General features: G+C 41.4%; 1 protein-coding gene across 2 annotated transcripts in view; it reads left to right on the top strand.

Moving 5' to 3' along the window:
- Window positions 1–26,747, top strand: part of EPG5 (ectopic P-granules 5 autophagy tethering factor) — a gene marked incomplete at both ends in the record, with an annotated part of 95,832 nt that overhangs the window by 4,940 nt on the left and 64,145 nt on the right. For both annotated transcript variants that reach the window (XM_084252206.1, XM_084252205.1), the window contains 11 exons: window positions 7,442–8,383; window positions 9,592–9,835; window positions 10,593–10,729; window positions 11,617–11,724; window positions 12,572–12,645; window positions 14,871–14,976; window positions 17,899–18,013; window positions 18,416–18,566; window positions 19,953–20,108; window positions 24,338–24,495; window positions 25,800–25,954. In XM_084252206.1, the coding sequence (XP_084108332.1) occupies window positions 7,442–8,383; window positions 9,592–9,835; window positions 10,593–10,729; window positions 11,617–11,724; window positions 12,572–12,645; window positions 14,871–14,976; window positions 17,899–18,013; window positions 18,416–18,566; window positions 19,953–20,108; window positions 24,338–24,495; window positions 25,800–25,954 (2,346 nt within the window). The remainder of the gene's footprint in view (window positions 1–7,441; window positions 8,384–9,591; window positions 9,836–10,592; window positions 10,730–11,616; window positions 11,725–12,571; window positions 12,646–14,870; window positions 14,977–17,898; window positions 18,014–18,415; window positions 18,567–19,952; window positions 20,109–24,337; window positions 24,496–25,799; window positions 25,955–26,747) is intronic.

The following is a 26,747-nucleotide window of genomic DNA, read 5'->3' as shown; positions in this document are numbered from 1 at the left end:
TCCTTATTATAGAAGTTTCTACCTTTTAATCTCTTTCTCCTATGAGTGGTTATAAGAGTGAAATTGAGGGGTAAGGGTGTCATTATTAGGCCTTTTTTTTTTTTTTTTTTTTGCCTCCTAATGAGGACAGTGACTACCCTCTATGTTCCAGAAGCTGTTCTAGGCACCTGGGGATGTGAGCAGAAGAAAACAACGTGGCCTTAATGGAGCTCACAGGGTGGAGGGAAAAGATGAAAACCCATAATAAATAAATAAATAAATAAATAAATAAATAAATATATGAAGATGATAAATCCTATGGAAAAAAGAAAAAGAACAGGGAAAGAAGTTGGAAAGTATTGGCAAGAGATTGACATGTGTTGCAGTGTTTAATTGGTGGTCCAGGTCATCCTTATTGACAATGACCTTTTTGTAAAGACTTGAGGGAGCCAAGGTAGTTATCTCATATAGGAGCTAGTGTCCTGGGTGGAGGGAGCAGTTGGGGTAAATGCCCTAAGGAAGTCCTGGTGTTAGGGGGAAAAGGATGTCCTAAAGCTAATTATATACAGGCTTTGTGGACTCCACCCCTACCCCAGGCCAAAGACACTGGGAACTCCAAATCCCATCACCACCAAAGGGAAGGTGGCTGGGCCCTGAGGGTGGGGTTAAGCAGCCAGGTTGGTATAAAGCTAGACACTTGGGCTTTGGAGGGGTTCCCCATTTTGGCTCTCCGCCAGCTCGCAGTGTCAGGCCAGTTTGGAGAGTGCTTTTTGGGTTTCCAGGTCGGCGGATCGGGTAGGACGCATTAAAGACTATTTCCCTATTTTCTCCCTGAGTTGTACATTTTCCTTATTTCCTTTTCCCTTGTAAATAAACCTTTTATTAACCTGTTGTGTGTGCCTGTAGTGGAGTATTAATAAGTCCCTTGTAAGCGCACGGTTGAGGACCCACAGCCAGGCAACCCGTTCAATATCTGGGCTGCCCTATAACACTAGGAACTGCAAGGAGGCTGTATTATTGTTTGGATGGGTGAGGGGTGAGTAATTAGAAGGCAGAAGGTAACACAGGTCAGGTCATGTAGGCCATTGTTAAAAGGAGTTCTACTCTTAGTGAAATATAAAGTCATCTCAGGGTTTCAAGCCAAGGAGTGACATATTTTAGTATACTTTAAAGGATCACTGTGCTTGCTTTGCTGAGAGTAGACTATAAAGGGACAAGAAGAGAAGCAGAGAGGCCATCTGAGACAATACAGTAATCCAGGGAAGAGGTGATGGTGCCTTGGGCCAGAGTTGTAGAGAAGAGGTGATGAGAAGTGTTCGAAGTCTGGGGTGTTTCTGTAGGCAGAGCCAAGAGGATTTGTGGTTATTTGGATGTGGAGTGTGAGAGAAAACAGTCAAGGATTATTCGGAGATGGAGAAGGCAGTGGGTGGAATAGGTTTTGGGGACAGATCAGGAGTTCAGTTTTTGACATGCCAATTTTAAAACAAATGTCTATTAAACATTCAAATGGAAATGTAGAGTTCATTGTATGAATGGGGGAATGAGTATAGTTGAAAATGTGACTTATTGTGGTGATAATTTAGACATATATACAGATAATCATCTGGAATGAATATAGTGTTACATCAGTTATGTTTCAATTTTTAAAAAATGGTGACAGGAATAAAACCCAAACACACCCCAATTTTAAGTTTGGGGAGGAGGAACCAACAAGGAGTGTGAGGCGTGACCATTTTCCCAGTACCTTCCACCGTGAGAGTCCGGTCTTAGAAGTCGAGTGAAGAAAGTGTGTGGCGAGATCAAGTAAAACGCTGCTGATACATTACATAAGATTGTTAAGATCAACACCAAAGTAATGGCAGCCAAGAGGAGATGTATTCATTTGAGAGGTATAATCCTCCTCCTTCCCCCAAAGCCTTTTCACTTATGTAGCATACTTGCACGTCCCAAGTGCACCTGGTTAAATTGCCCTGAGAGCTCTTGATCTAACAGTTGGGCTCATGTGTCCAAGCCCTTATTATCTATTCTGTGCCAGGCATTATACTGAATGCTGGGGACACAGACATTAGTGATAACAGACCCTGCCTTTAAAACCATGAAAGTACTCTGCAGGATGTGTACAGTTGAGCCTTCATCAGGGAGCAGCTTAATAATTTTAAGGTAGGAAAGGAGTTGTGATTTTTTTTCTTTTTTTACTTGTTATAGTTCAAAGAGAAAGAACTGTGAGTGATAAATGGAAACTTCCCAGTTGTTTTCTGGAACTTAAGCCCTCCCCCCCCCCTTTTTTTTTTGAGTACGAAGTTCTCATTGCTTAAAAGAAGCCTGTCTGAGTGTGTGTGCATGCACACATACATGCACACACAAACACAGACATGTACAACCTTGAAATGAGATGACTGAATCCCATTCCTGGGCATAGCTGTTGGCAACAGTTTGTTATATATTTTTCTTTAGGGTTTTTTTTTCCCCTATGCACACACCAACAGTCCAGGACATATATATTGTAATGTGTAGTTAAGTATGTTTTTCTTTCATTTATTGACAACCTTCCATTTCATTATAATTTCTTTCTTTGAAGGTATTTAAAACTTTTTAAAATTTTTTAAAAAGATTTATTTATTTATATAAGCACTGGGTTCAGTCAGAAGCACAGGAGGGTGAGAGAATTCACCAGAGCCAGAGCGTGGAGTAGAACAGGCAGAGTGACGAAGTACACTGCTGAGGGGAGCAGAGGGGAGCAGCGGGCGGCAGGAGAGATCTGTGCGCCATGTGGGACCCTCGCCGGCGGCTGGGGATCGAACCAGCGCTGCAGAGGCTGCGGGCAGCTTCGCAGCCCAGTGCTCAACCGCTGCGCCACCAGGGGAGGCCCAAACTTTTTAAAATTTAAAATTTTTTTTATCAAGGTAACATTGGCTTACAATGCTATATATGATTTGTTATAATTTCTTGATTATTTTTTTTTCTGTGGAGAGTCTTAATAATCTGGCTATTTTTAGTTGTAAGAAATGTATTTTGTATAAAATAAAATCCTGTAAGCACTGATTTTTACACACATGACTTGATATACATGGAGTTGTGTTTGAGCTCTATTGTGTGATCTTTAGTGATTATTATAAATACAATATGTTCTCATATATTTTTATCTCTAGTTAACTCAAGTAGCAAAGTAATTGGAAACTGGCTGGCTTTTTTTTTAAGTGAAATTTTATATTTTAAATATAAGAATAGATTCAGACTTTGGCATAAAAATTCAGTTTTCTCTGAAAGCATTGGATATTTCCTCTGCTTTCTGAGAGACACAATACTAATAAATTTCTGAATGTGCCAGATCACATCGTAAGGAAAATTTTGTTGAAAAATTCAATAATATCATCATCTTAGAATTCCGGTGCTCAGGATAGAGCTCAGTGCACACTTGGTGATGCTGCTGTGCGCTGCTTAGCCCTTGGACCACCATGGATACTTGGCCCAGAAAGCTGTAAAAAGGAATTTGCAGACTCTTTAGATAAATAAGCGGAGAGAAACACACTTTGTTCAAGAAAGTAAAGAAAAGTTTTTTAGAGGAAAAAGAACAAAAGCAAAGAATCCAAGGCAGCAATGTCAGGAAGGGGCAGAAGATGCTGTTATGAGCCCATGTCCAGGGATATTTAAACCCTTTTTTCTCTGTTCTAAAATCTCATCACCCTATTTTGTGATTGGCTCTTTCTCCCAGTGGCTATACTCCTCCGGGCAGATGTGCCCATTTTCCCAGCTCTTAGGATTTGTGTCCCCTGTCCAAGGTCTTTTTCTCTCAAGTTTTACTGTCTTTGTTTAGTCCTCCTGCAATTTCTGACCTCATCTCTGGAGTATGTTTTGGTTAGCACCTCTTAGATTTACTGTTCTTATCTCAGAAGCCTCTTTAACTCTCCCGAAGTCCCTGCCTGCACTGTCCCCGAAGCTGCCTAATTAACCCTAACTTGCTCGGGGACTCATTGGTACTCAGATAAGTTCTTATAAAGTATCAGATGAATATCTTATAAGTATTCAGATAAATTCTTATAAAGTGTCGGTCATCACTGTGGTCTTCAGAAACATTTATTGAACCCAGTGCCAAAAATCAGAGAATCAGGTAGATCAGATCCAAAGAGGCAAATGATACAGTTCCTGGCCTCACAATCCTTGTGGTCTGTTGTGTGGAGGCGGGGGAGACAGAACATACAGATAATAACCAGCCATGTGTGGTAGCACATGACCAGCAGAGGTGACAAATACAAATTGCAGGCGTTCAGACTAGTACATGCGCAGAAGGGTCGGTGTGGTCACTGAAGGTTCTGTATCGGGACAGGATTGTAACTGAGTCATCAGAGGCACTGGATGCCAGAGTTAAGAGTCATTCTTGCAGTCATTGGAGAGCCATGCCTGCTGGTGGTGTTCAGAGCACCAGGAGACCAGTCTTTTATGATGGTCTTTGGGATGACTTGGTGCGGCAGGCACTGGAGGTTTGGAGATCACACGGGAGGTGAGCCACTGGGAGCTCACCACTGCTCCATAGACCATAGCATTTGCACCCAGAGGTCTTGCCCCTATCCCCATGCCCTTTGAGGGGGCTTGGTCAGGCATTTGCCACCTTGTAGGACAGTTGTGTTTTCTGCCTTCTCTGATCTGATCAGCTCATTGTTTGAATCAAACCACTAGCTTCTCTCTCCTTGCCCCTCATCCCCACCTGCTTAACCTCCTTCCCTGGGGTAATTCCAGGTTAATTCCTCTTTGGACCTGACCTCTCTAACAAGCACAGGTGGAGTACTTTTTCTTTATTTCCACTTTAGAAACCCAGAGAAGCACTGAGTTCTGCACCTAGGGGAAATAAAAGGCCAAACAAGAGCTGTGTGTTCTTGCTGGAGACGCTAGGAAGGGTTTTTAAAATCTTTAATTGACTAACCACACTTTCTATTGCTATTATTATGGGTATGATTATTCTGTGGAAGATAGATCTGCTAGAAATGGATATGCAAGTAATTTGTAATTTTCAGAGTACAAGTTTACACTTGTTTTGTTAAATGTATTTCTAAATATATTGTTCTTTTTGGGCTATTGTGAGTGAGATTATTTTCTTAGTTTCATTTTCTGACAGTTCAACTCACTAACTTTTGGCCTCTGCTTTGACAACACACCAGCATTTCTCTCATAACCGTTGATCTCCTTCCTGATTTTCTTTCTGACCACTCAAGCTGATAAAACTGCTGGTTAGCAAACATGTTAAACATCGCTGCAGTAAAATTAGGCCCATTTAAAATTTTCTTATAAATACTCATTATGCTTTCCTGATAAGCATGATTTCAGGCAGCTTGACACACTGGTTTGTCTTCATTGTGCGGCTAATCTCTGAATCTGATATCTGCACTTCGCAGTATGGATTCAAGTAATTTTGGAGAGGAGCCTTGCTTCTTGGGTCACTGCCATTGTGAATGCTTGTGGCCATGCTCATTACAAGCAAGCTGACCCCAAATCCCACTTTAAAAACATTCATCATTTTTTCCTAATGGTGGGTACATAAACGCCTTCCTCCTTTGACTGTTTGTTTGCAGACATTTTTTGTTGGCATATCCAAAATCATTAATAACTTGTCTATCATGTTTGCCTTCCCTAAAATTTTATAGTGAAAAGTATTTGACTGCCCTCATTTTTTGAGATTGACTAGCAATTTTAAGTAATTTTCCCTTCTTTACCCAGCCTATATAGTTTGTGCGCTAATACCTAAGAGTTTTTTAAAAAACACATTTCATTTTCTTTTTTTTAGCAGTTAACTTTTTTGTCTTAATGTTTTTGGAAATAATTTTGGACTTAATGAAAAGTTGCAAATATAGTGTTCCATATACTCTTCTTCATGCAATATCCTCTTAGGAAATTATTTTACATAACGTTACATTCTATGGCATAAAACATTACAACCAAAAAACTTAACATTGGTACAAAACTTTTACCCAAAATATAGAACTTACTGAATTTTAACAATTTTTCCACTAATGCCCTTTTTCTGCCCCATGATCCAATCCAGGATCCTACATTATAGATGGTTATCCTGTCTATGTAGTTTCTTTTTTTTTTTTTTTAAGGAGAATTTTTTAATAAAGATTTATTTATTTATTTATACAAGCACTGGGTACAGTCAGAAGCTCAGGAGGGTGAGAGAATTCACCAGAGCCAGAGCGGAGAACAGAACAGGCAGACCGACAAAGTGCACTGCTGAGGGGAGTAGCAGGTGGCAGGAGAGGTCTGCACGCCATGTGGGACCCTTGCCCAGTGGCCGGGGATCAAACCGGCGCTGCAGAGGCTGCGGGCAGCTTCCCAACCCAGTGCTCAACTGCTGCGCCATTGGGGAGGCCCTCTATGTAGTTTCTTAATATCAGTCTTGTGATAGTTCCTCAGTATTTTTCTTTCTATCCTGACCATAACACTTACGTTATTTTGTAGACTGTCCCTTAATTTCAGATTTTTTTCTGGTATTTTCTCATGACTGTATTTACATTATACATTATTGGGAAGGATACTGGAGAAGTGATAGGCCTTCTCAGAACATCATATGGCATTACCAGTGATGTTAATCTTGGTCACTTGGTTAAGTTATTATTCTACTGACTCATACTGTTTTCCCATTACAATTACTAAATATTTAGGGGATACCTTGAAATTATGAAAATATATTGATTCTGCTTAAATGTTCACTCATGTTAGCATCCATCAGGTGATCTTGCCTGTGGCAGTTATTATCATGGTGTTTTAGTGGTGATTTTTGTTTTTCTCATTACATCTGTATTTATTAATTGGAATTCTTCTGATAGGAAGAGTTGTGGCTTCTCACCATTTGTCTCTCTGTCCATCCATTCATCCATCCATCCATCCATTCATCCATCCATGCATCCATCCATCCATCCATCCATCCATCTATCCATCCATAGTTATTTATGCCAATATCCAAACATGGATATTTGTTTTATTCTGTGGGCTATAATCCAATACTATAGTTATTTATTTATTTGCAGTCAAATGCTCTATCCCTGAGCTATACCTCTTGGCTATAGGTATTTATTTTATTGCTCAATTTTTTCCAGCTTTCTCTGTCTTGAGTTTTGAGTGAATGTTTGTCAAAATGAAGACAAACCTACTGAGGCCTAAGATACCTATAAACTGTACTGTTTCACCTAACCTCCTGCAGAAAGGAGAATGACCTAATTAACTATCCTCCTCCATTCTTGAACCATGGTTTGTTGTGTTTTGTCCTTGTCTTAGCACTGTGGAATTAGACAAGTGAATCTCCAAATTAAAAATATTCAAACTGAATAATATGTTGTGAAATACAATACTTATGAAATGAATTTAGAGTCCACTTCTTAAATGGTAAATTTTAGATTTTATATACAATTTAAAATTTTTTCATTTTGAAAGCATCAATTATTATGTTATTCTCCATTATCAATCTTTTTAGGAAAAGAAGAAATGTGAAACTCTTCAGAGGGAAGAGTCTGATGAAGTATCCCTGCCAAAAACCTCCAGAGAGTTGGAAATCACTCCTCTAGCTTGTGAGCTCACAGAAGGCCACCTGAAGGTGTTAACTGATTCCCAGCTCCAGGATGTTGTCAGTGTACAAAATGAGAGTGAAATGTTTGATGTACCACTCACCTCCTTAACTATAAGCAGGGAAGGGTCCCCAACATGTAACACTGAGACCCAGAAAGAAGAGAATGAGGTCAGAGCCTGTGTTGGGGACGATGCATTCAAGTTGAAGGCCAGCCCCGGAGACTATGTTGGAACCAAAGTAGAAAGCCCCAAAAACTTTACAGAAGTAGAGAAAAATAAAGTGGTACAATGTGGACCTTCTGAAAGCACACTGCAGTCTACTATTTCTTCTACTCAGCAGGAAATGGAAAATTTACAGGTCAGAGAAACTCCAAATAGGAAAGAACACACCCAAGTTCTGGATCTTTCTTCAGAGGTGCTACAACATGTTGGCTTGCAGAGTTCTTGTGAAGCCACAGACCTTTTCCAGCCACCTAAAGTGAAAAAACTGTATCCCCAGTTGCCAGCTGAAGTTGCTGAAGTACCAGCTCTGGTGGCAGTAAAACCCTTGCTTCGTAATGAGCGACTGTACCCGGAGCTCCCATCTCAGCCAGAACTAGTACCATTTACTAAAGAACAGCTAAAAATCTTTGAGCCTGGTTCATGGCTAGAAAATGTGGAATCATATTTAGAAGAATTTGACAGCATGGCTCACCAGGATAGACATGAATTTTATGAATTGATTTTGAACTACTCTCGATGTAGGAAGCAACTGCTACTAGCCGAAGCTGAGCTTCTTGCTTTGACATCTGATTGCCAAAATGCTAAAAGTCGACTATGGCACTTTAAGGAGGAACAGTTGTCTGTGCAGGTATTTTGACTAGTGTTCTGTAAAGCTTTCAGGAGCCTGGGGGATTTGTAGTGGAGCTGCTGTTGCTGTGATGCTATCTAGGTCTGGAGTCTGTTCCTTATACTCACACTAATCTTGTCTTAGCCTAGAGTAGTTCAGTGCAGGAGTCACAGAGTCATATGCCTGCAGGGGCTAAACAGGTAACCTGGAGAAGTGAAATACCTGAGTGGGATGTGGTCATGGGGTTAGCTTTTGTCTGGCTTAGCAGGGGCCAGCTGCTTTTGAGTTCTCCCTGATGCTGTGAGGTTGTGTAATATTGACACATCTTTTGATTTTCCAAGAGAAGCTAGAAATTGAATTTTTATATTTGGGATCCTTATTTGTAAATACTGACGATTAATTACATATAGTCACAAATATGTACAAACACAGAGTAGAGACTAAGCAAGTCCTGTCTGTAGATCAGATTGAGCCCATGAACCATTTAGTTTGTGACCCTGGACATTATTATAGCAGGGGCATCCAATGGGTAGAGAGTGTCAAGAAGTAGGTGAGCCATGGAAGAAGGTTGAGAGGAATCTGGGAGGCAATTAGATGTGACCCTGTGGAGACCAAGGTGACCATCAGGAAAACCATTTCACATTGGCCTGGAGAGATGGCAAGGAAGAAAAGAGCACAAGTTGGACAGCGAAGTAAGCTGGAGGAGCTATTGGGGAGAAATGTGATTTCCCCCATTCCTACCCCTCAGTCACTGGGAGGCCTGTATATCTCTTCTTATAGATAGGAAAATGTCTGTGGAAAGGGAAACATTTGCAAATGCTACAAAAGAGAGAATAGAATTAAGAACACAGCTGGAGGTGTTAGTATTGGAAAGGAGAGGAGTTTCTTTTGAGAAGTATCATGGTAGGTATAGATATTTTAAAGTCTGCTGAAGTTATGGGCATATCATGTTAACCTCACTGTAAAGTAGAAATTTGAGTCTGATAGACAAGCTATATTATTTTCTTGCATCTTTCCCCAACTCCTTAGCAAATCTCTTCTCTTGTGATACATCATGATTGGCCTTACACTCCTTGTACCTTTATATTCTCTACACGACATTATTTCCTCGCTGATTTATAAGGTATTTCAAGGTGGTACTGAAGCTTGTGCATCTAATATGTGCTGCCTGATTATTTCAAGTTCAAAGAATAACTGCTTGCATGTTTTACCCTTTTTTCCACTGCTAGGGCATCTGTGCAGATCAAGTGAAAGTTTCAGGCTATCATCGCTACCAAAGAGTAGAGATGAATGAAAATGCACTGGGAGAGCTAAAGAAGCTATTTGATGCCAAATCTGAGCACCTCCACCAGACTCTGGCTCTGCATTCTTACACCTCTGTGCTCTCAAGGTTGCAAGTGGAGTCTTACCTCTATGCGTTACTCAATAGTTCAGCTGTTCTCAGATCCTTAGCAATTCATCAGCAAGGCCGAGGTGTGTAAATAATGAAAGTCTCACTCTTGTCATCTGAAATGAAAAAAGAATTGAGGGTTCAGTCTGGTTGATTGATTGTGTGCTAGTAGGTATTACAAAGTTGCATGTGTGCTTGCTGTTTTACCTTGCCTCCCCCAATACAAGATTGAGATCTGTGCTGCTAACATTTAAGAGGATGGGAAGATGTCGCCCTTCCCCATACCTGTCATGCTCTGCTTCTTTAGGGAATCAAAAACTCACTATCATTAATACTCCTTACTGCCCTAATTTTTATGTTTGTTAACAAGTTGAATCCAAATACAGTTTTTTATTCTAAAACTGATAATCAGAATACTTTTTTTTATCCTCTGTCTCTTGTACTTGTCCAGTTTGCTGGATGTTTTCTTTAATTTTCACCATAGGATCTATAATGTCTTGAATTTTTCATCTTTGGGTTTTAGAAATTAGCCCCTACTGTATATATGTTAAATATTAATTGTGTGAATTAAATATGCAGTTTTTATTTCTGGAAGAGATATTGGGATCATTTAAAGTAAACCTCCTTTGTCCTCTCCACACCCCCCCATCCCCTTTGGTTTATGTATTTAGTAGAAATTCAAGTATTTTGATGTAACTTTTCTCCTTGGATTTTTAATCTGAACTAAGTATTTGAAAGAGGTTTTTCTGGTATGTGTTTTGTTTTTTTACATTAGAGACACTAAACATTCTCAAAACACTATTTATGGAGGACTCATTTAATCCTCTCTTTAATTTATAGCTTCTAAGCAGACAGAAAGCATTCCCTCTGATCTGTGTCAACTAAAGGAGTGCATTAGTGTCTTATTCATGTTCACCAGGAGAGTTAATGAAGATACTCAGTTCCATGACGATATTCTTCTCTGGCTGCAGAAATTGGTAAGGGAACAGAAATAGACACGGTGGTCTTTCTTTTATTTCCCTCATAATTTAAGAATTATCTTTTACTTCATTGTAGTATTTCTTCCACAGCTTCTTTAGCTAATTCATTTAGTGGGCTCATTAGTGACTTTTTCTTTGATCGTGACATATGACTTAAGGTATGCTTGTTCAGTTCATTATTAAACACACAGCACCTTTCTGATAAACTTTAAGCCAAATGATACCGGGCCTTCAACTTAGGAAGAAATGCAAATGTGGGAAACATGCTGAATTTAAGACCAGATACACATTCAGGAGATAGGTATCTTGATCTAGAATTTTTCCATATCAGTTTTTTGTACCATTTTTACACTTTATATTTAATCTTCTTCTTAGTCATATGATAACAAATTTTAAGGGAGAAAAGAGAGGAGTCAGGATTTGGGAAACTTAGGAAAGATATAAGGCAGGGGGACAGTATTTGTTGGTTGTGTTTCTTAATGGTGCTGCCAGGGGTGGGTTTTTAAGGTTTACACTAGAGTTCTTAAATATGGGTTGAGCTTCTAAGCACATTTATTTGGATTTAAGAAACATGCAAACTGACAGATTGAACCAATTGACTTATAGCTACTCAAATATGTTCAGGCACATTAGTGATATATAACTTGCCAGACAATAAAAGCTGGGTTTACAGAGAAGCTACTTAGGATATTTTCATCATAGTGCTTAGACAGTCTTAGACTTCTGTATGCCTGTGTGGTAGAAACTCAGTCCATCATCTTATAAAATGTCTGGTTACTCTTCAAAGATTACATGTATTTAAACACCAGATTAAGTGACTCTACTGGAACCTTAGATATGTTTTCCTTTCTAAACAATGAAAGTGTGTATCCTTTGCTGTTCAGGTATCAGTGTTACAAAGAGTTGGCTGTCCTGGAGACCACCTCTTTCTTCTAAATCACATTCTTCGATGCCCGGCTGGTGTTAGTAAATGGGCTGTTCCTTTCATTCAGGTATGATGAATGGCCTAATTTTGAGAGGGTCTGGGGGGAGAGATCTTGTTAACTGTTTTCCTCAAGAAATACCTTTTAAAAAGTCATCTTAAAACGTTGATGTTTACAATAAAATTCTTCAAATATATCCCATATATATTCTTAGGAATTTTTATGATGGAACTTCTTGGGCCATCTAGGGTTGATGATATTAAGGTAGAATTGTACAAGTTCAAGTACTTGGTAAGTTCTGGCTTGGTAAGTTCAGAACTACTTAATGTGCACAAAGGCTCACTAAGGTACTTTCTGTAATGTTCAACACAGCTTCCTAAATTAATCTATTTCACAATTTAAGTAGTATAGGTAAAACAAACCACCGGTATCTCAAGTTCTTTAATGCTCGCAGAGATCCAGGTTGTGTTACCAATTCTCCTATAATCAGCTGCTGATGATGTGGCTTGTACCTTCTTTTTGCTGCTTGCTTTGGGCTGTGTTGGTTACTCATAGCAGCCATTCAGATGGGCAGGATCCACATATATGCCAAGTTCATCTTCTCCGCATTATCCTTTTCAGTGAGCAGCAGATTGAATCTTTTTAGGTAGAAGGAAGATTTTTTGTTTTTGTTTTGTTAACCTTTGGCTTAAAATAGCAGTATCCTCCTTTGTCCTGTATTGTTACTGGCAATTGATGTAACCTGCTCAGCCACCTCTAATTTTGATTTCAGCTGTGGCCCCTCACTCTTGTGGATGAGGTGTCAGTTCCATCTTTGTTTACTTAACAGTTCCCTTTGTCAGAATGCAGTCACCTAAGATTATGGATGCTTGGGTTGTTGGTTTCTATAGTATGATTTTTCTTTTTCTGATTTCAGATCAAAGTGTTGAATAACCCTTCAGGGGTCTTTCATTTTATGCAGTCCCTTGCCCTGCTAATGTCTCCTGTCAAGTAAGTGTGGAAGACATTTGTGAAGTAGAAATTAAAATGCTTTCTTTCTAGCAAATAATTGTCTTCCTAAATTACTCAGATCCAAAGAACTGCTAAGGGAAGGGTCAACCATTCCTAAGTTTAACATTGCAGATTTTTCCTGGGTTTGATAGATACCCTTTGTTCCAAAATGACCCTATTAACTGCTTATGTATAAATGATTAGCCTTTTTTGGACCCCCCTTTTAGTGGAGTTGCCTCTTCTGTCATATATGTCATTGTAAAAGTTGCTGTGGGAAGACAAAGATTGTCTGTTCCTTAGAGGAGGAGATTTAGTAGCAGAGGAAAAAACTCCACAGATTTAAGTGCTGCATTGTGAAGCATGATTGATACAATAGATTAATGAGAATAAAGAGAGTGGTAGAGTAGAATAATCTGAGGGAGTTCCAAGTAGATGAGCTGGGTTTGAAGAATGGAATGAATTTCAGTAGGAGACAAGGAGTAGGGAAGGTACTGTAGGCAGCAAGGACTGTGAGCAGTGGACCAGAAAGCACAGGTAAGGATAAATGTGCAGAGATCAGCTTGACTGGAATGAAGTGGTGTGTGGGGGATGGTAATAAAAATGAATATCTAGGGTGAGATTGATTATAGAAGCCTTGACGTTAAGACAGGACTCTAAACTTGATACTGTCTAGCCTTTGTAGCAACTGAAGGTTTTAGAACAAGGGTAAAACCTGTATTTAAGAAAAGTTAGGATGAACTGGCGACATCATCTGCCTAATTGAATTAGATTTATAGATATCTGGCAATGTAACTGCAGCCAGCATCAAGAACGCACCTCCTTAACTGAGGGAGAAGCAGAGTCTGTATCCATGTGTCTGAGAACAGTGTTACTACCCACTGCCCTCAGTCCTGGATAGCCTGTGTGCCTCTGAGTCCGATGTGGGGCCGCGGGAGTGGGAAAGAGAAAGAGTGGCACCTAAAGGTTATCTTCCTGAGAAAGGAGTAAGTAGCTGACTAGTAATAAAGTGTGGGAAAGGAGTGGTGTAGACACATCTCAATAGCTTCTTCCAAGTACAAGTGACTGAGGGGTGCTGGGTGCCCTCACAGGCTGCAAAGACAGAAAGTAGATCTGTTTTGTAAGGAGAAAAATTTGAAGTCACTGTGGCATACTGTGGACATGTACAAGCGACAGATACCAGTGGACATTTGAACCTTCTTGATGGGAGCTTCTGGGGTTGAAAGGGCAGCACTGGAGGCACAGAGCTGGAAATGATGGGAGAGCTCCTGGTTGAACGAAGAGATGGAGGCCTTTCAGGGTCAGGCCAGAGAGGTGCAACGAGGGCTGAGAACTGGGTTGTGATATCAGAGAAGAAACTTCTCTGGTTACTTGCTCTTCAAAACAATCCAGCACCATGTGAAAGCCTGCCTAGCAGGAATTCCCTCCCTCACTGCCAGCATACAGAGGGCTGCTTTTTCACATGGTATACATGATTTGACTTCAAAATGTTTTTGCATTTAGATGTGCTTGTTTTGCCTTACACAAACTTATGCATTACCTGAGGGTTGTCCAGTTCTGTTCAACAACACAGGTTTGCTGAAGTTTTCTACTTGGCAAAACTGGCAGCCAGGTTAGAGTTAAGGTTCTACAGTGACACCCATGCATTGTGGACCCACTGCTTGTGGAGTTGTGTTAGTGGAATCGATTTTCTCCAATGACTCATCACTGCTAGTTCAGAATGATCATAGTCTCTGTACCAAAATTAGTGAGATTTTGGTCTCCTTGATTTTTAGCCAGTTCTTCTTTCTTTCTTTCTTTCTTTCTTTTAAAGATTTATTTATTTATTTATTTATACAAGCACTGGGTACAGTCAGAAGTGCAGGAGGGTGAGAGAATTAACCAGAGCCAGAGCGGGGAACAGAACAGGCAGAAGGACCGAAGTACACTGCTGAGGGGAGCAGCGGGCGGCAGGAGAGGTCTGCGCGCCATGCGGGACCCTCCTCCAGTGGCCGGGGAGCAGCTGGGGATCAAACCGGCGCTGCAGAGGCTGCAGCCAGCCTCGCAACCCAGAGCTCAACTGCTGCGCCACCAGGGAGGCCCCAGTTCTTATTTCTTATTTACTAATTTAAGCCCTTTGAAGATTGAGTCAATGTCTGACTTTTCTTCAGGGTGAGTAGATGATCCCTACTAGATTCATCAGAGCTTTCTCTGGTGGTGTGATGGGAATGATTTCCCTTTTCCTTCAGGAATCGAGCCGACTTCCTGTGCCATATGAAGCCCAGTGAGCGGAAGCCATCCTCCTCAGGACCTGCATCCGGGACGTGGACACTGGTAGATGAGGGAGGAGAAGAGGTAACTTGTCATGTCTGTATTGTTTTGATTAATTGTTTTTGAGTTCTTTGTATGTACCAAGTATTATTGTTAGCCTTTCTCACATAATATCTTATTTATTTCTCCCAACTACCCCATGATGTAAGTACTGTTATGATCCCTTTTTTACAGATAGAGAAACTGAGGTGCAGCAGGGTAAAGCAGTTTGTTCCAAATATTATAGTGATTACATGACAGGACCTTTAGGCCTGTCCTCTGAGCCAGTGTGCCATGCTGCCAGCTCTCTCTAGAATATTTCCTTGCTCACCTGGGAGAATTTAGAATCTGGATATATTTCCATCTCCTGGGATCTTCACATTAGGACTTTCTATTATGTAGTAACAAGTTTCTAGATTTGAGATATTACCTGTAGATTTTTGGAGTCTGTATATTAAAGAGCTGGAGCTTATCTAGTTTCTACCTTCATTCACAAAATTTTTTTTTTTAAGATTTATTTATACATTGGGCCTCCCTGGTGGCATAGTGGTTGAGCACTGGGTTGCGAAGCTGCCCGCAGCCTCTGCAGCGCCGGTTCGATACCCGGCCTCCGGGTGAGGGTCCCACATGGTGCGCAGACCTCTCCTGCCGCCCGCTGCTCCCCTCAGCAGTGTACTTCAGTCCTTCTGCCTGTTCTTCTCCCTGCTCTGGCTCTGGTGAATTCTCTCACCCTCCTGCGCTTCTGATTGTACCTAGTGCTTATATAAATTAATAAATAAATCTTAAAAAAAAAATAAAGATTTATTTATGCATAGAAGAACTGGGGTATATATAGGCCAGAAGTGCAGGGGATGAGAGGATTCACCAGAGACAGAGTAGGGAGCAGAACAAGTGGATCTACTGAAATACATTGATGAGGGGAGCAGCGGGCGAGATTGGAGGGGTCCGCTGGCCATGTGGGTCAGCTCCCTGAAGGGGGATCAAAAATCACCACAGTGGCTGGTGATGGCTTGATAGCACTGAGACTTTAACCTCTGTGCCACCAGGGAGGCCCTCTCACAAATTTCTTCTCCAGGACTTCTTGTTTGAAAGGTGGAAGGTAGTTTTCTATTTTGGTGAGAATTTTTTAATGATCAAAATCCAATTCCTTGAGATAACACTCTTTGATTTTTCTTCTCTTGTATATGATTAGAGTATCTGTAAGGAATGTTTCCTCCAGCTATAAATCTCAGCTCTCATGCTTTTTATGATCCAAATCCTGATTTGTTGTGCTTGTGCAGGAAGACCAGGGACCAGACTTATTAAAACTCCTTCCCTTTAAAGCAGTTGATAGTGTACTGTGGACAATTCTCAGACTGCATGGCAGCTGTGAGGATCATAACCAAGTGGTCATTCAGAAATGGGGAGCCCCTTCAACTCATTTTATTCTTCCTGAGACTTGCAGAAGCCAGCAAGAAGCTGGCATGTGGTGTTGGCATACAGTCCTCTTTGCTAGACACTGAATAGTCATCCTGAAGGGAGCTTCTCTGGAGATGGTGCAAAATAGGCTTTAAAGATTGTGGAACAGGTTTATTTTTTTCTTCCCCAAGGGTGATCTCTCCTGAGAGAGAAGTCTTTTTTTTCTGGTAGATATTCTGCATTTAATTCCAGAGACAGATAATGATTAGGGACCTTGCAGTGGTGCCTGGCACCTGGCTAGCACTCACTAAATGGTGAGTTCAAGAACTTGGGGAGTAGAAGAAAATATTGGTGGTGCTGTTGACTCAGAAAAGAATTAGGGGGAGGGAGGCCCTCTGCATTTTCCACAGCACTGGTTTCTTGACTCCAGGTGAGTCTCTAATCGAGAACCACTTGGGCAACTTAAAAACATTTCCCAGCCCACACCCAAACATCCAGATATTTAAAAGCCTCTTCAGGGCCTCCCTGGTGGTGCAGCGGGTTGAGTGCAGTGCTGTGAAGCTGTCCACGCCTCTGCAGTGCGGGTTCGATCCCAGCTAGCCGCCTAGATACCCACATGGCACTGCAGACCTCTCCTGTCTCACCCGCTGCTCCCCTCAGCAGTGTATTTCAATCAGTCTGCCTGTTCTGTTCCCCGCTCTGTCTCTGGCGAATCCTCTCACCCTCCTGCACATCTGGCCTGTACCCCATTCTTGTATGCATGAATAAATCTTTAAAAAAAATTAAAAGCCTCTTCAGTGATTGTAATATAGCCAGTGTGAGAAGTACTGCTTTAAGTAGACCTTCTGAGCTTTTGTTTATTAGCTATTTAGGCACATAAAAGGGTAAAAATGAATGTTGTGATGAAATTATGAATTACATTAGCTCCTTGCTGAAATTGTGACAATATATTCTCAAGGATCTCTGGATCTTTTGACAGGATGTGCTTTTGAATGTAGCATCTCTTAGGACACAAGTCAGTTTGGTGTCTAAGGTGACTTAATGCTCTGTATCAAACAGGAAAGCCCTAAGATTTCTCCTGTATAATCCGTGTTGTTTTGATCCTGTTTTCAGCAGCACTAATTAGCAGCAGATCATCAGTTATCCACAGCAAATGCTGATTGCTTCCTGACAAGCAGCTGAGTACTCAGCAGACTTTGATTTAGAAGCAAGATGCTTGCAGCTAAAATAACTTGGACTCTAAAACATGGTTCTTTTATTGATGATGTCAGAGCACTGAGCTTTATAGTAAGACTCCCATGGTAGAGGAATTTTTTTTATCTTCTTTGGGATGAACTTTACTGAGAGCCGTTTCAGCCACTGAAGGATGGGCATGACTCACACACATAAAACTGTACTTGCAATGTTAGGGACTTGACAGCCCATCTGTGGAACTGAGACTCTCAGTCTGTGTCCTGGAGAAGGCCTTGAAGTCCATGTACCAGTGAGAGTGATAATTTTGCTCTAGTAACTAGATCATAGTGTGTGCTGACCAAATCACCAAAGGTGATTTTGAACCTTTTCTCTTAGGATGAAGACCCTGAGACCAGCTGGATTCTTCTTAATGAAGATGACTTGATTATCCTTTTATCACAGTTTCCATTTCATGAACTCTTTCAACATCTTCTTGGGTTTAAAGCAGAAGGTAAACTAATTTCTCATGTCATGTGAAATGGGTCGTGTGGCCAAGCTTGAACATGGGAACTCCAGACCCTGAATTCAGGTCCCCCATGTCTGATGACACACACAGGGGCGATTGCACCCCAATGAACCTTCGTTCCTTTCTCATGATTGTAATTTCCTACCTCATGCTTAACTGTAAAATGGCCGACTGGCTTGCCCATCACCTATCTTTAATACATTGTTCTTAATTTTGCACCTCCTCTCAAGTTTCCCATTCAAGTTGTCATAGGAACCAGAGTAATGGGGATTGTTAATTCTTTGCCAGTCTTGGCTTTGTTTCCTCATGGAAGCATTTATACCTGTATCCCTGTGTTTCTTCATGATAGTAATATCTATGTTTTTCCTTTCTTTGATTAACTTCCAGGTGATTATTTACCTGAAACAACAAGACCTCAAGAAATGATGAAAATTTTTGCCTTTGCTAACTCACTAGTGGAACTTCTGGCTGTGGGGTTAGAAACCTTTAATAGAGCCCGCTACCGGCAGTTTGTGAAGCGAATTGGTTTTATGATCAGGTAATACTGTCATTGGTACATCCCTCTGTTTTTACCTTGCTCAGCACAGATACTACATAATTGGGATGATGGATTTTATGTATGTTTCAAGTCTTATTTTTCACATCTACCAGATGCTTCCAGTCAGAATGTTGGTTAATTATCTCAAACTGACATCCTGCAGGGGAGGAGGAGGGAGAGGATCAAAGAGAGGGAGGGAGGAGCACAGGGGACTGAGGTGATGGTGCACGGGTGCATTGGTTAAGGAAAATCTATGGGGACTAGACCGGAGGTGGCTGCGGAAAGCAAACATTGTTTAAAAATGAACAATGATGTAAAAAATATATTTAAAAAAATTATCTCAAACTTAATTGGTTTGCTAGATAATTGTTTTTTGGGGGTTAAGATCCTCATAGCAGCTGCTGGGTTGAACATGGCCAGAGAGAAAGGGTTGAGAAACAGGGGGGCTTTCCCCTTCCTCTGCCCTCTTTTTCTCGTTTGTCCTGCCTTTTGCCTGGAAATTGTCACATAGCTATAAAAAACTGACAATAGCTTTTTTGCATCATTATTTCCTGTTTCCTCCCTTTTTCGTCTTACTCAAGTTTCTATTAAATACTATTTTAGAAAATTGTGAAGACTTACTTCATCAGCGGCTACTTGCTGTATTTGATCTGGGAAAGCATTTATCCTTAGCACTTTTCACAATAGCTTCCTGACTTGTCTTCTTGCTTTTCCTCTTGCTCCCCCACCTCCCAACCCCCGCCCCCCAGAATATTCTTGAAATAGTCCATGTTCCCTCTAATCTAGAGTCAGCTCATGTGACTCCTCAGCTCAAGACCCCGCAGCTCCCAGGCACTCTGAATAAAAGCCAAAGTCCTCATGGCAGTCTGCGGGGCCCTTAGTCATCTGGTTTCCTATTAACTTCTCTGATTTCCTCTCCAGCCAGTCTCCTCACTAATACTGCTTTAGCATGCAGTGTTCCTCATAGATATTGAACATACCTCAAAGTCTTCCAGCCCCTTGTTTCTTGTACCTGGATGCTCGTCCATGAGCTATTCTGTCACGTCTAGTCTTCACTCACGTGCCTCTTCAGCAAGGTCTCTGCCACTCCTAACTGAGCTCCTTACACCACCCTCCACCACCTCCCCAGAGGAGGTGCTTTATTTTTCTCAGTGTCACTTGTAACCCTGTGATGGGCTATTTTAATTAATTTTGTTTATTGTCTCTTTGCCTTCCACTAAATGTAAGCTCCATGAGGAGCTGCCCCACCATTGAATTGCCTTCAGAATCTGGAAGGTAATACATGCTCAGTAAATAGGCTGAATCCGTGAATGTTTCAAATGTGATTTAAAGGGTTAGTATTGAGTGTGATACTGAAAATGGTCTGTTGCTTCTCCTTATGCTCAGGATGACCCTTGGTTATGTGAGTGACCACTGGGCACAGTATGTGAGCTACAACCAAGGCTTGGGATTGGCCACACACACCTACTCTTTACAGAAACTTCAGCTTGAATTTGATGAGCTCTTTTTGAGAGCTGTCCTGCATGTGCTGAAAGCCAAAAGGTAAGTATGGTGCCCAGAGTCTACAAGTCGCTGGCTGGTGAAAAAGACTGGGGTGGAGGTCATGGCTGAGGTACATCCCTTACAGTCACGTCTCTATCTTTCATGGTTCTTACTTTGGGCACCTTCGTGGACTTTACTTTCCTTCTCTGTAGCGTTGACTGAAATGACCCCTCTTCCCGGTTTCTCAGTCTTAACACTATTCTAACTTTTGCCACCCCCTGAGCAGGGGATGGATGCTTCTTCACTGTTAACTCTAGTGCCTTTGGGGAGGCAGGACAGTGTCTCATTTGGTAAATGGCACAAATCACATTTACTAACTTTGTTGATCAAGTTGTCTGACCTGACCTTGCAGCTGAGGAGGCAGTGTGGGAGGCATAGGAAGGGGCACAGCAGCGCATCCTACACTGTCTGCCCTGAGTTCCTGGCTAAGTGCAGGAGCGGCTTGAAGCATGTGTCCTCTGTGGGAGTCTTGGGCTGGCTCCAAGCCCACGCAGCTCCCCTCGTAAACTGCTGGCTCTCCCCCACTTCCTTATTCTGAGCTGTCTACACTGCCCTTGCTCTGGGCGTCTTCTCCTCAGCCCTTCATTTACTGGGTGTTGTGTGGGTTTGAGTTTTGGTCTGCTGTGTAGTGTTGCCTTGGGCAAGCCACTTACCATTTGTGGTCTCATTTTATTCATTTATAAAGAGGAGTTGATGATCATATACTATTTCTGCCATTGATGCCATGAATATGTTATGAAAGGCACTAATATGTGGAAATACTTTTTAAGCCATAAAGGACTTTTCAAATGTAAGTGGTGGTGATTCTTGTGTGGTTTCTGCTAAAGAGCAGAATAACTGCTCACTTAGAGAAAGATAAGGACTCCTTGCCTGTCTTAACCACTTGTAGACACACAGAAGGCACGGGTCTAAGATAAAGGCACTTGGGCTTTGAAATACATCTTTAGATTAATTTGTACACATTCCGTATTGTGCCTGAAGTTGGTGGTTTTGTGAGGTACACCAGTTCCTTGCAGACCCCGGCCAGGGGTCAGAGTACCAGCACCTGTCCACAGAAACTGGCCTGGTGTATCACTGGTTTTCCTGCCTGCTTAACTGCGAGGGAAAGTGCTCACCATGGTTACTTACTAGCTCCTGTGTTGTGAACCCTTCTGTAACATATGTATGTAACTGACAAAAATGATAACCATTTTGAATTTTAAATTGTTGAGTACTGTGATTCTTGAATTATAATGTATGTTTTTTTCCCACACCACCAATTCTGTGACACTGGCTTAATACCCTACAGTTTAACTCAATTCTGATACTACCTGATATTATTAAAGAAAGATGTTATAAAGGATACAGAGCACCAGCCAGACAGAAGAGATGCCTAGGACAAGACATGGGGAGGGCAGAGCTTCCATGCCCATCTAAGCATGTATGCTACTCTCTCAAGAAATTCACATGTTCATCAACTTCCAAGGTCTCCAAAACCCATCCTTTTGGGTTTTTATGGGGGACTAATTACAGAAGCACAATTTATTAAATCATTGGTCATTGGTGATTGATAAACTCACAACCACTCTCCCATTTCTGGAATTCGGGGTAGGACTGACAGCGCCAACCCTCTAAACCCTGGGTTGGTTCACCTGACAACTGGCCCTCATCTGTTTTTTTTTTTTTAAAGATTTATTTATTTATGCATACAAAAGCTGGGGTACAGGCCAGAGATGCTGGGGGTTGGTGAGGGGTGAAAGGATTCACCAGGGACAGAGCAGGGAACGGAACAGGCAGACTGACTGAAATACACTGCTGAGGGAAGCAGTGGGCGAGACAGGAGAGGTCTGTTGCGCCATGTGGGTTGCTCCCTGGCCAGCCAGGGATCGAACTTGTGCTGCAGAGGCTGTGGATTGCTTCATAGTGTGGTGCTTAACCCCATGTGCCACCAGGGAGGCCCCACAACTGGCCCTCATCTTTAGAATTTTATTTCAAAAAGTCATATCATTAACATAAAAAACAGCTTTACCACTATTCTCATGAATTAGAAAATTCCAAATTCCAGTGGGTTTAGGAGCTCTGCTGGGGACAAAGCTGAATATATACATATTATTGTCAGCCACAATATTACATGCATATAATTTATTTTAGGAGGTAAATTATAAGAACAAGATATATTCTATTTTATTATTATTTTTTTTTATAGAGGCATGTTTTATTTATTTATTTATTTGTTTGTTTGTTTATACATGCACTGGGTACAGTCAGAAGCGTGGGAGGGTGAGAGAATTCACCAGAGCCAGAGCGGGGAGCAGAGCAGGCAGAAGGACCGAAGTACACTGCTGAGGGGAGCAGCGGGCGGCAGGAGAGGTCTGCGTGCCATGTGGGACCCTCCTCCGGTGGCCGGGGAGCAGCCGGGGATCGAGCTGGCGCCGCAGAGCCCGCGGGCAGCTTCACAACCCAGCGCCACCGGGGAACCTCTGCGCCACCGGGGAACCTCTGCGCCACCGGGGAAGCCCCAAGATATATTTTAGGCAGAAAAGTAAGAAATTTATTGTTTGATAAGGAAAAAAGAACAGGGAAGCTCTTTAGGCAGAGAGGAGTCCGAGGTGGATAGCCCGAGAACAAGATATTTATGAAATTTCTATTCATTTAACACTTGAATGGAAATTTCTGATAATAGCTACCCCCCAAACTACACAAAGAAAAAATTAAAATCCATACCAAAGGACAAACAACAGAAGCCTAAGGCAGACCTACTGCATGGCTGCCATGTAGGGAATAGCCAGCCTGCACTTTACTATCTTGTGATATTTTAAAGTCCTCAACAACTTCCTTTCATTGTTTTAGACTCCATTACATGACAGCATCAGTTCCCATGTGAAATGTTGGTAAAATTATTCAGTGAAATGGAAACTTGGTCCACCTCAACTTACAGAAGTTTCTGCAACTCTTGCTCAGGAGTCTAGCTGGTTGCTTTCCAGATTCTGGGTCAAATCAAGGTGTATTTAGGCCGTGGCCCGTAGACTTAGGTTAAGCATGCACTATTCAACTTCTTTTCCTTTCTCTCTTGGTAAACTTTGTGTATTTGTACTTGGTCAATTTGTAGTTTTGCCCAAAACATAGCAACTACTTTAAGGCCACTCTATTTTTTTTTAGATTTTAGACAATCGAGATAAAATTTACATCAATTTTAGTAAGCACGTTTTGAGTGTTAATTGTGTTTGAGATACTGGTTTAAGTACTGGATAATTAGAATTTAAAACTCTAGATTATGTACTGGTTTATAGAAGATGAACAGACCTGACTTCTGCTTTCAAATGGTACCCATAAATCATGGTCACTTGGGGTTTCCTCATTCTGGGGTTTTAGGGGACACTGGGGTCTGAGTCACTTAGATAACTGCACAAATTCTTGGGCCCTTGCTATCACCTACAAAATCAGGATTCTTGCAGGCAGGCTTGGGAAACTGCATTTTCCACAAAGTCTCCAGTTGATTTTTTTGCCCATTCCAGTGTTGAGAACCCCAGATAGAAGGTATAAGAATGCCCAAGTCAGGTGTGACTGGGATTTTGTAATGTGCCAAGGAAGGAGAGGACAGCTTCACAAATGGAGGGACAGTGGAGTGGAGGTAGGGGTCTTTCCAGCCTTGTCTAGGAACAGATCAATACCCTGAACACAGAGAAGCCTCGTTATGAAAATTGTGAAATCGTGAAAGCCTTTGAATTTGGGGCTGAGGAATTTGGACCAACTTTGGTAGTGATTGAATAATTGTAGGGTTTTCGGTCCTCCCCCCCCCCCACTTTGTGTTTGTGTGTGCACGCATGTACTTGTGTGCACATTCAGACACACACCTCTGCATTTAAGTGGCCTGTCACACAGATCTTAAAAGGATCTTTGTTTCAAAACCCAGCTCTGCCTGTTCTTGTCTTTTCTGTGCTTTGGTAACCCCATGTACACTGGGGAGGATATGAGTATTAGTACTGGCTTTGTCTCGGTGAGGATAGAATGAGATAAGATAAATGTGACTCGGTGATTAGAACAGTGCCTGGCACAGAGTACGTGCGTGGTGAGCATTTCCTGTTAGTATTAGCAATCCTCCAGGTGTTTATGACCAAAGCTTGTTAGCAAATTGCTGTAGTGTGATTTAAGACTTTCTGTTCTGTCGATGCTAAAGGTTTATCTATTTTCTCAATGTGGTGAGGTTGGCTGATATATAAAATTATTCCTACTCTTTTTAAAATGTGCAGACTTGGCATTTGGCTGTTCATGTCGGAAATGCCCTTCGGGACACTGTCGGTCCAGATGCTGTGGAAGCTCTTTTACCTCATGCACCAGGTGGAGAGCGGGAACCTGGAGAAGCTCTGTGCCACTCTTCAGCCTGCTGAGTGCAAGAAGCAGCTGCAAGGTACAGCCCCACCAGACCGTGTAGCACTGACCTTCCTACCTTGTGTGTTCCTCTCCCCATTTTAGGAGACTTTGAGGATTAAGATGTGTTTATCTGGGGCCTCCCCGGTGGCGCAGCAGTTGAGCACTGGGTTGCGAAGCTGCCTGCAGCCTCTGCAGCACCAGCTTGATCCCCGGCTGCTCCCCGGCCACCGGAGGAGGGTCCCACATGGCGTGCAGACCTCTCCTGCCGCCCGCTGCTGCCCTCAGCAGCGTACTTCGGTCCTTCTGCCTTCTCTGCTTCCCGCTCTGGCTCTGGTGAATTCTCTCACCCTCCCGCGCTTCTGACTGTACCCAGTGCTTGTATAAATAAATAAATAAATCTTAAAAAAAAAAAAAAAGAAGTGTTTATCTGTAATAATTTTGAAGTCCGAGAGATTGCTTTGTGGTTTTGTCTTATTAGAATGATAATTCCAATTGTCATTATTTCTAGAGATCCTCTGCATAGTAATTTCTATTATAAGCCCATTTGAGGGATGGGAGACAAAAATTGCTTTCATATATTCAGGAAATTTGATGAACTCCATTTGATTTCTAAAATGTGTAAACATGAAAAGAATTGTTGGCTTGTTGCCATATTTCTATGAAAAGTTCTTCAGGGAGTATATTTATAAAACAGACTCTTTTTGGTTTTTCTCTGTGCAACTTTGCCTTTGCAGCGGTTATAGTTTTTGTCCTGTATTGCAAAGCCATTTGTCAATACTGCCCCCTAGTGTTAAAATGTAATATTTTTAATATCTCTTCCCTTGAGAAATAGGCAAAATATATACTGTTTATTACATTCATCATTATTTCAGTCATGGTTATAACTTCTTGTCCAAAATTATCCTTTATAAGCAGTCTCTCTTGTTTGGATTGATATGTTTTTGCTGAGTATTCTGCTAGTCTTAGCAGTTCTCATTGTTATTCATTTGGCTGACAACTACCAAGAGCTTCATATAAGGTGCCTTTGATAATATCTCACCTGGTAACAGCAATAGTCTTTTACAGTGGACAGAGTACTATTTCAGTGAATTGCTACTTGAGGCATGAGGAAACTGAGGCTTGGAGATGTTAAATGTCACCTCTGAAGCTACATTATATTTAGTGTAAGACTTTCATCTGAGCCATCTTTTTTCTTGATGACTGTAGAAATTCTGGAAGGACTTTTTTGTGTTTTTAAATATTTCTGAGTGTCTTAATTTTATATAGTCTTTCTGGAAGATTAACTCAAGTGATATATATTTCTTCTTTTCCCATTTTAATTTTTTTGATATGAACTTGCAGACCCAGAACATTTTGTGAACTTTGAGAAGTGTCTTTCTTCCATGAATAGCTCGGAAGAGATTTGTCTTCTGACTACTTTTGCTCAGATGGCTCAGGCCAGAAGAACCAATGTGGATGAAGACTTCATAAAAATTATTATTCTGGAGATATATGAGGTTAGAATATTAAGTTTTAGAAATCAGCTGAAAATGTTTTCTTTTGGATTGTCCATCCATCAATTCTTTTGGGATTGCCCTTTTAAAAGTGTGACTACCTTGTACTGTTTGCACTCACATAAGGATATAGACAATCCAAAGAACATCATTTTGCTTCAAAGAGTACTAAAAAAAGTCATACCTATTCCGTCTCCTCCTCCTACCTCTTGACATTTGATGCATTAGTTTTGGTAAGGAATAGACAATCTGGCTTGGCCGGACACTTAGAGTTTTTATACTGCTTCTGATCTCCGCACTCCCAGCCTGCCCTTAGTCTCCACTCCATTCTAACTTGGAAACTTGACTTCCGCACCAGTTTAAATGAGAGCCTGGGAAGAATCCTGAACTTAGAATTTGTTTTAAGTCTGCTGCTAACTGCCCCTTTCACATCAGAAAAGATAACTGAACTGAGCTTCAGTTTCCTTCTCTATAAAATGATAGGCGGGGGTAGATCCTTGCTTTTTTCACCTCACTGAGCCATCCCTAATGGTGGAGGAGAGTGATCTTTGCATCTCTGAGTGTTTTGGAACAAAACTCGAAGTGGCTAACAATGCTTTCATTGGGTTTTGTGTATTTTTTTTTTTTTAAATAAACATCTTAAATCGAGGCTGTCATTTATCTTTACTTTTTTGAAAAATATATCCTCCATCTATGGATGCTTTGGTGGTAGGCATAGCGAAGTAACCTACCTCTCAAGAGGTGTGAACCTGTATCCCTAAATCATATACAGTGTTGAAAAATCAGTTACCTCAAT

Source organism: Talpa europaea (assembly GCF_964194135.1).
Source record: "Talpa europaea genome assembly, chromosome: 13".
Classification (NCBI taxonomy): domain Eukaryota; kingdom Metazoa; phylum Chordata; class Mammalia; order Eulipotyphla; family Talpidae; genus Talpa; species Talpa europaea.
Note: the sequence above shows the minus strand (reverse complement) of the source record. Positions and strands in the feature narration are given on the sequence as shown.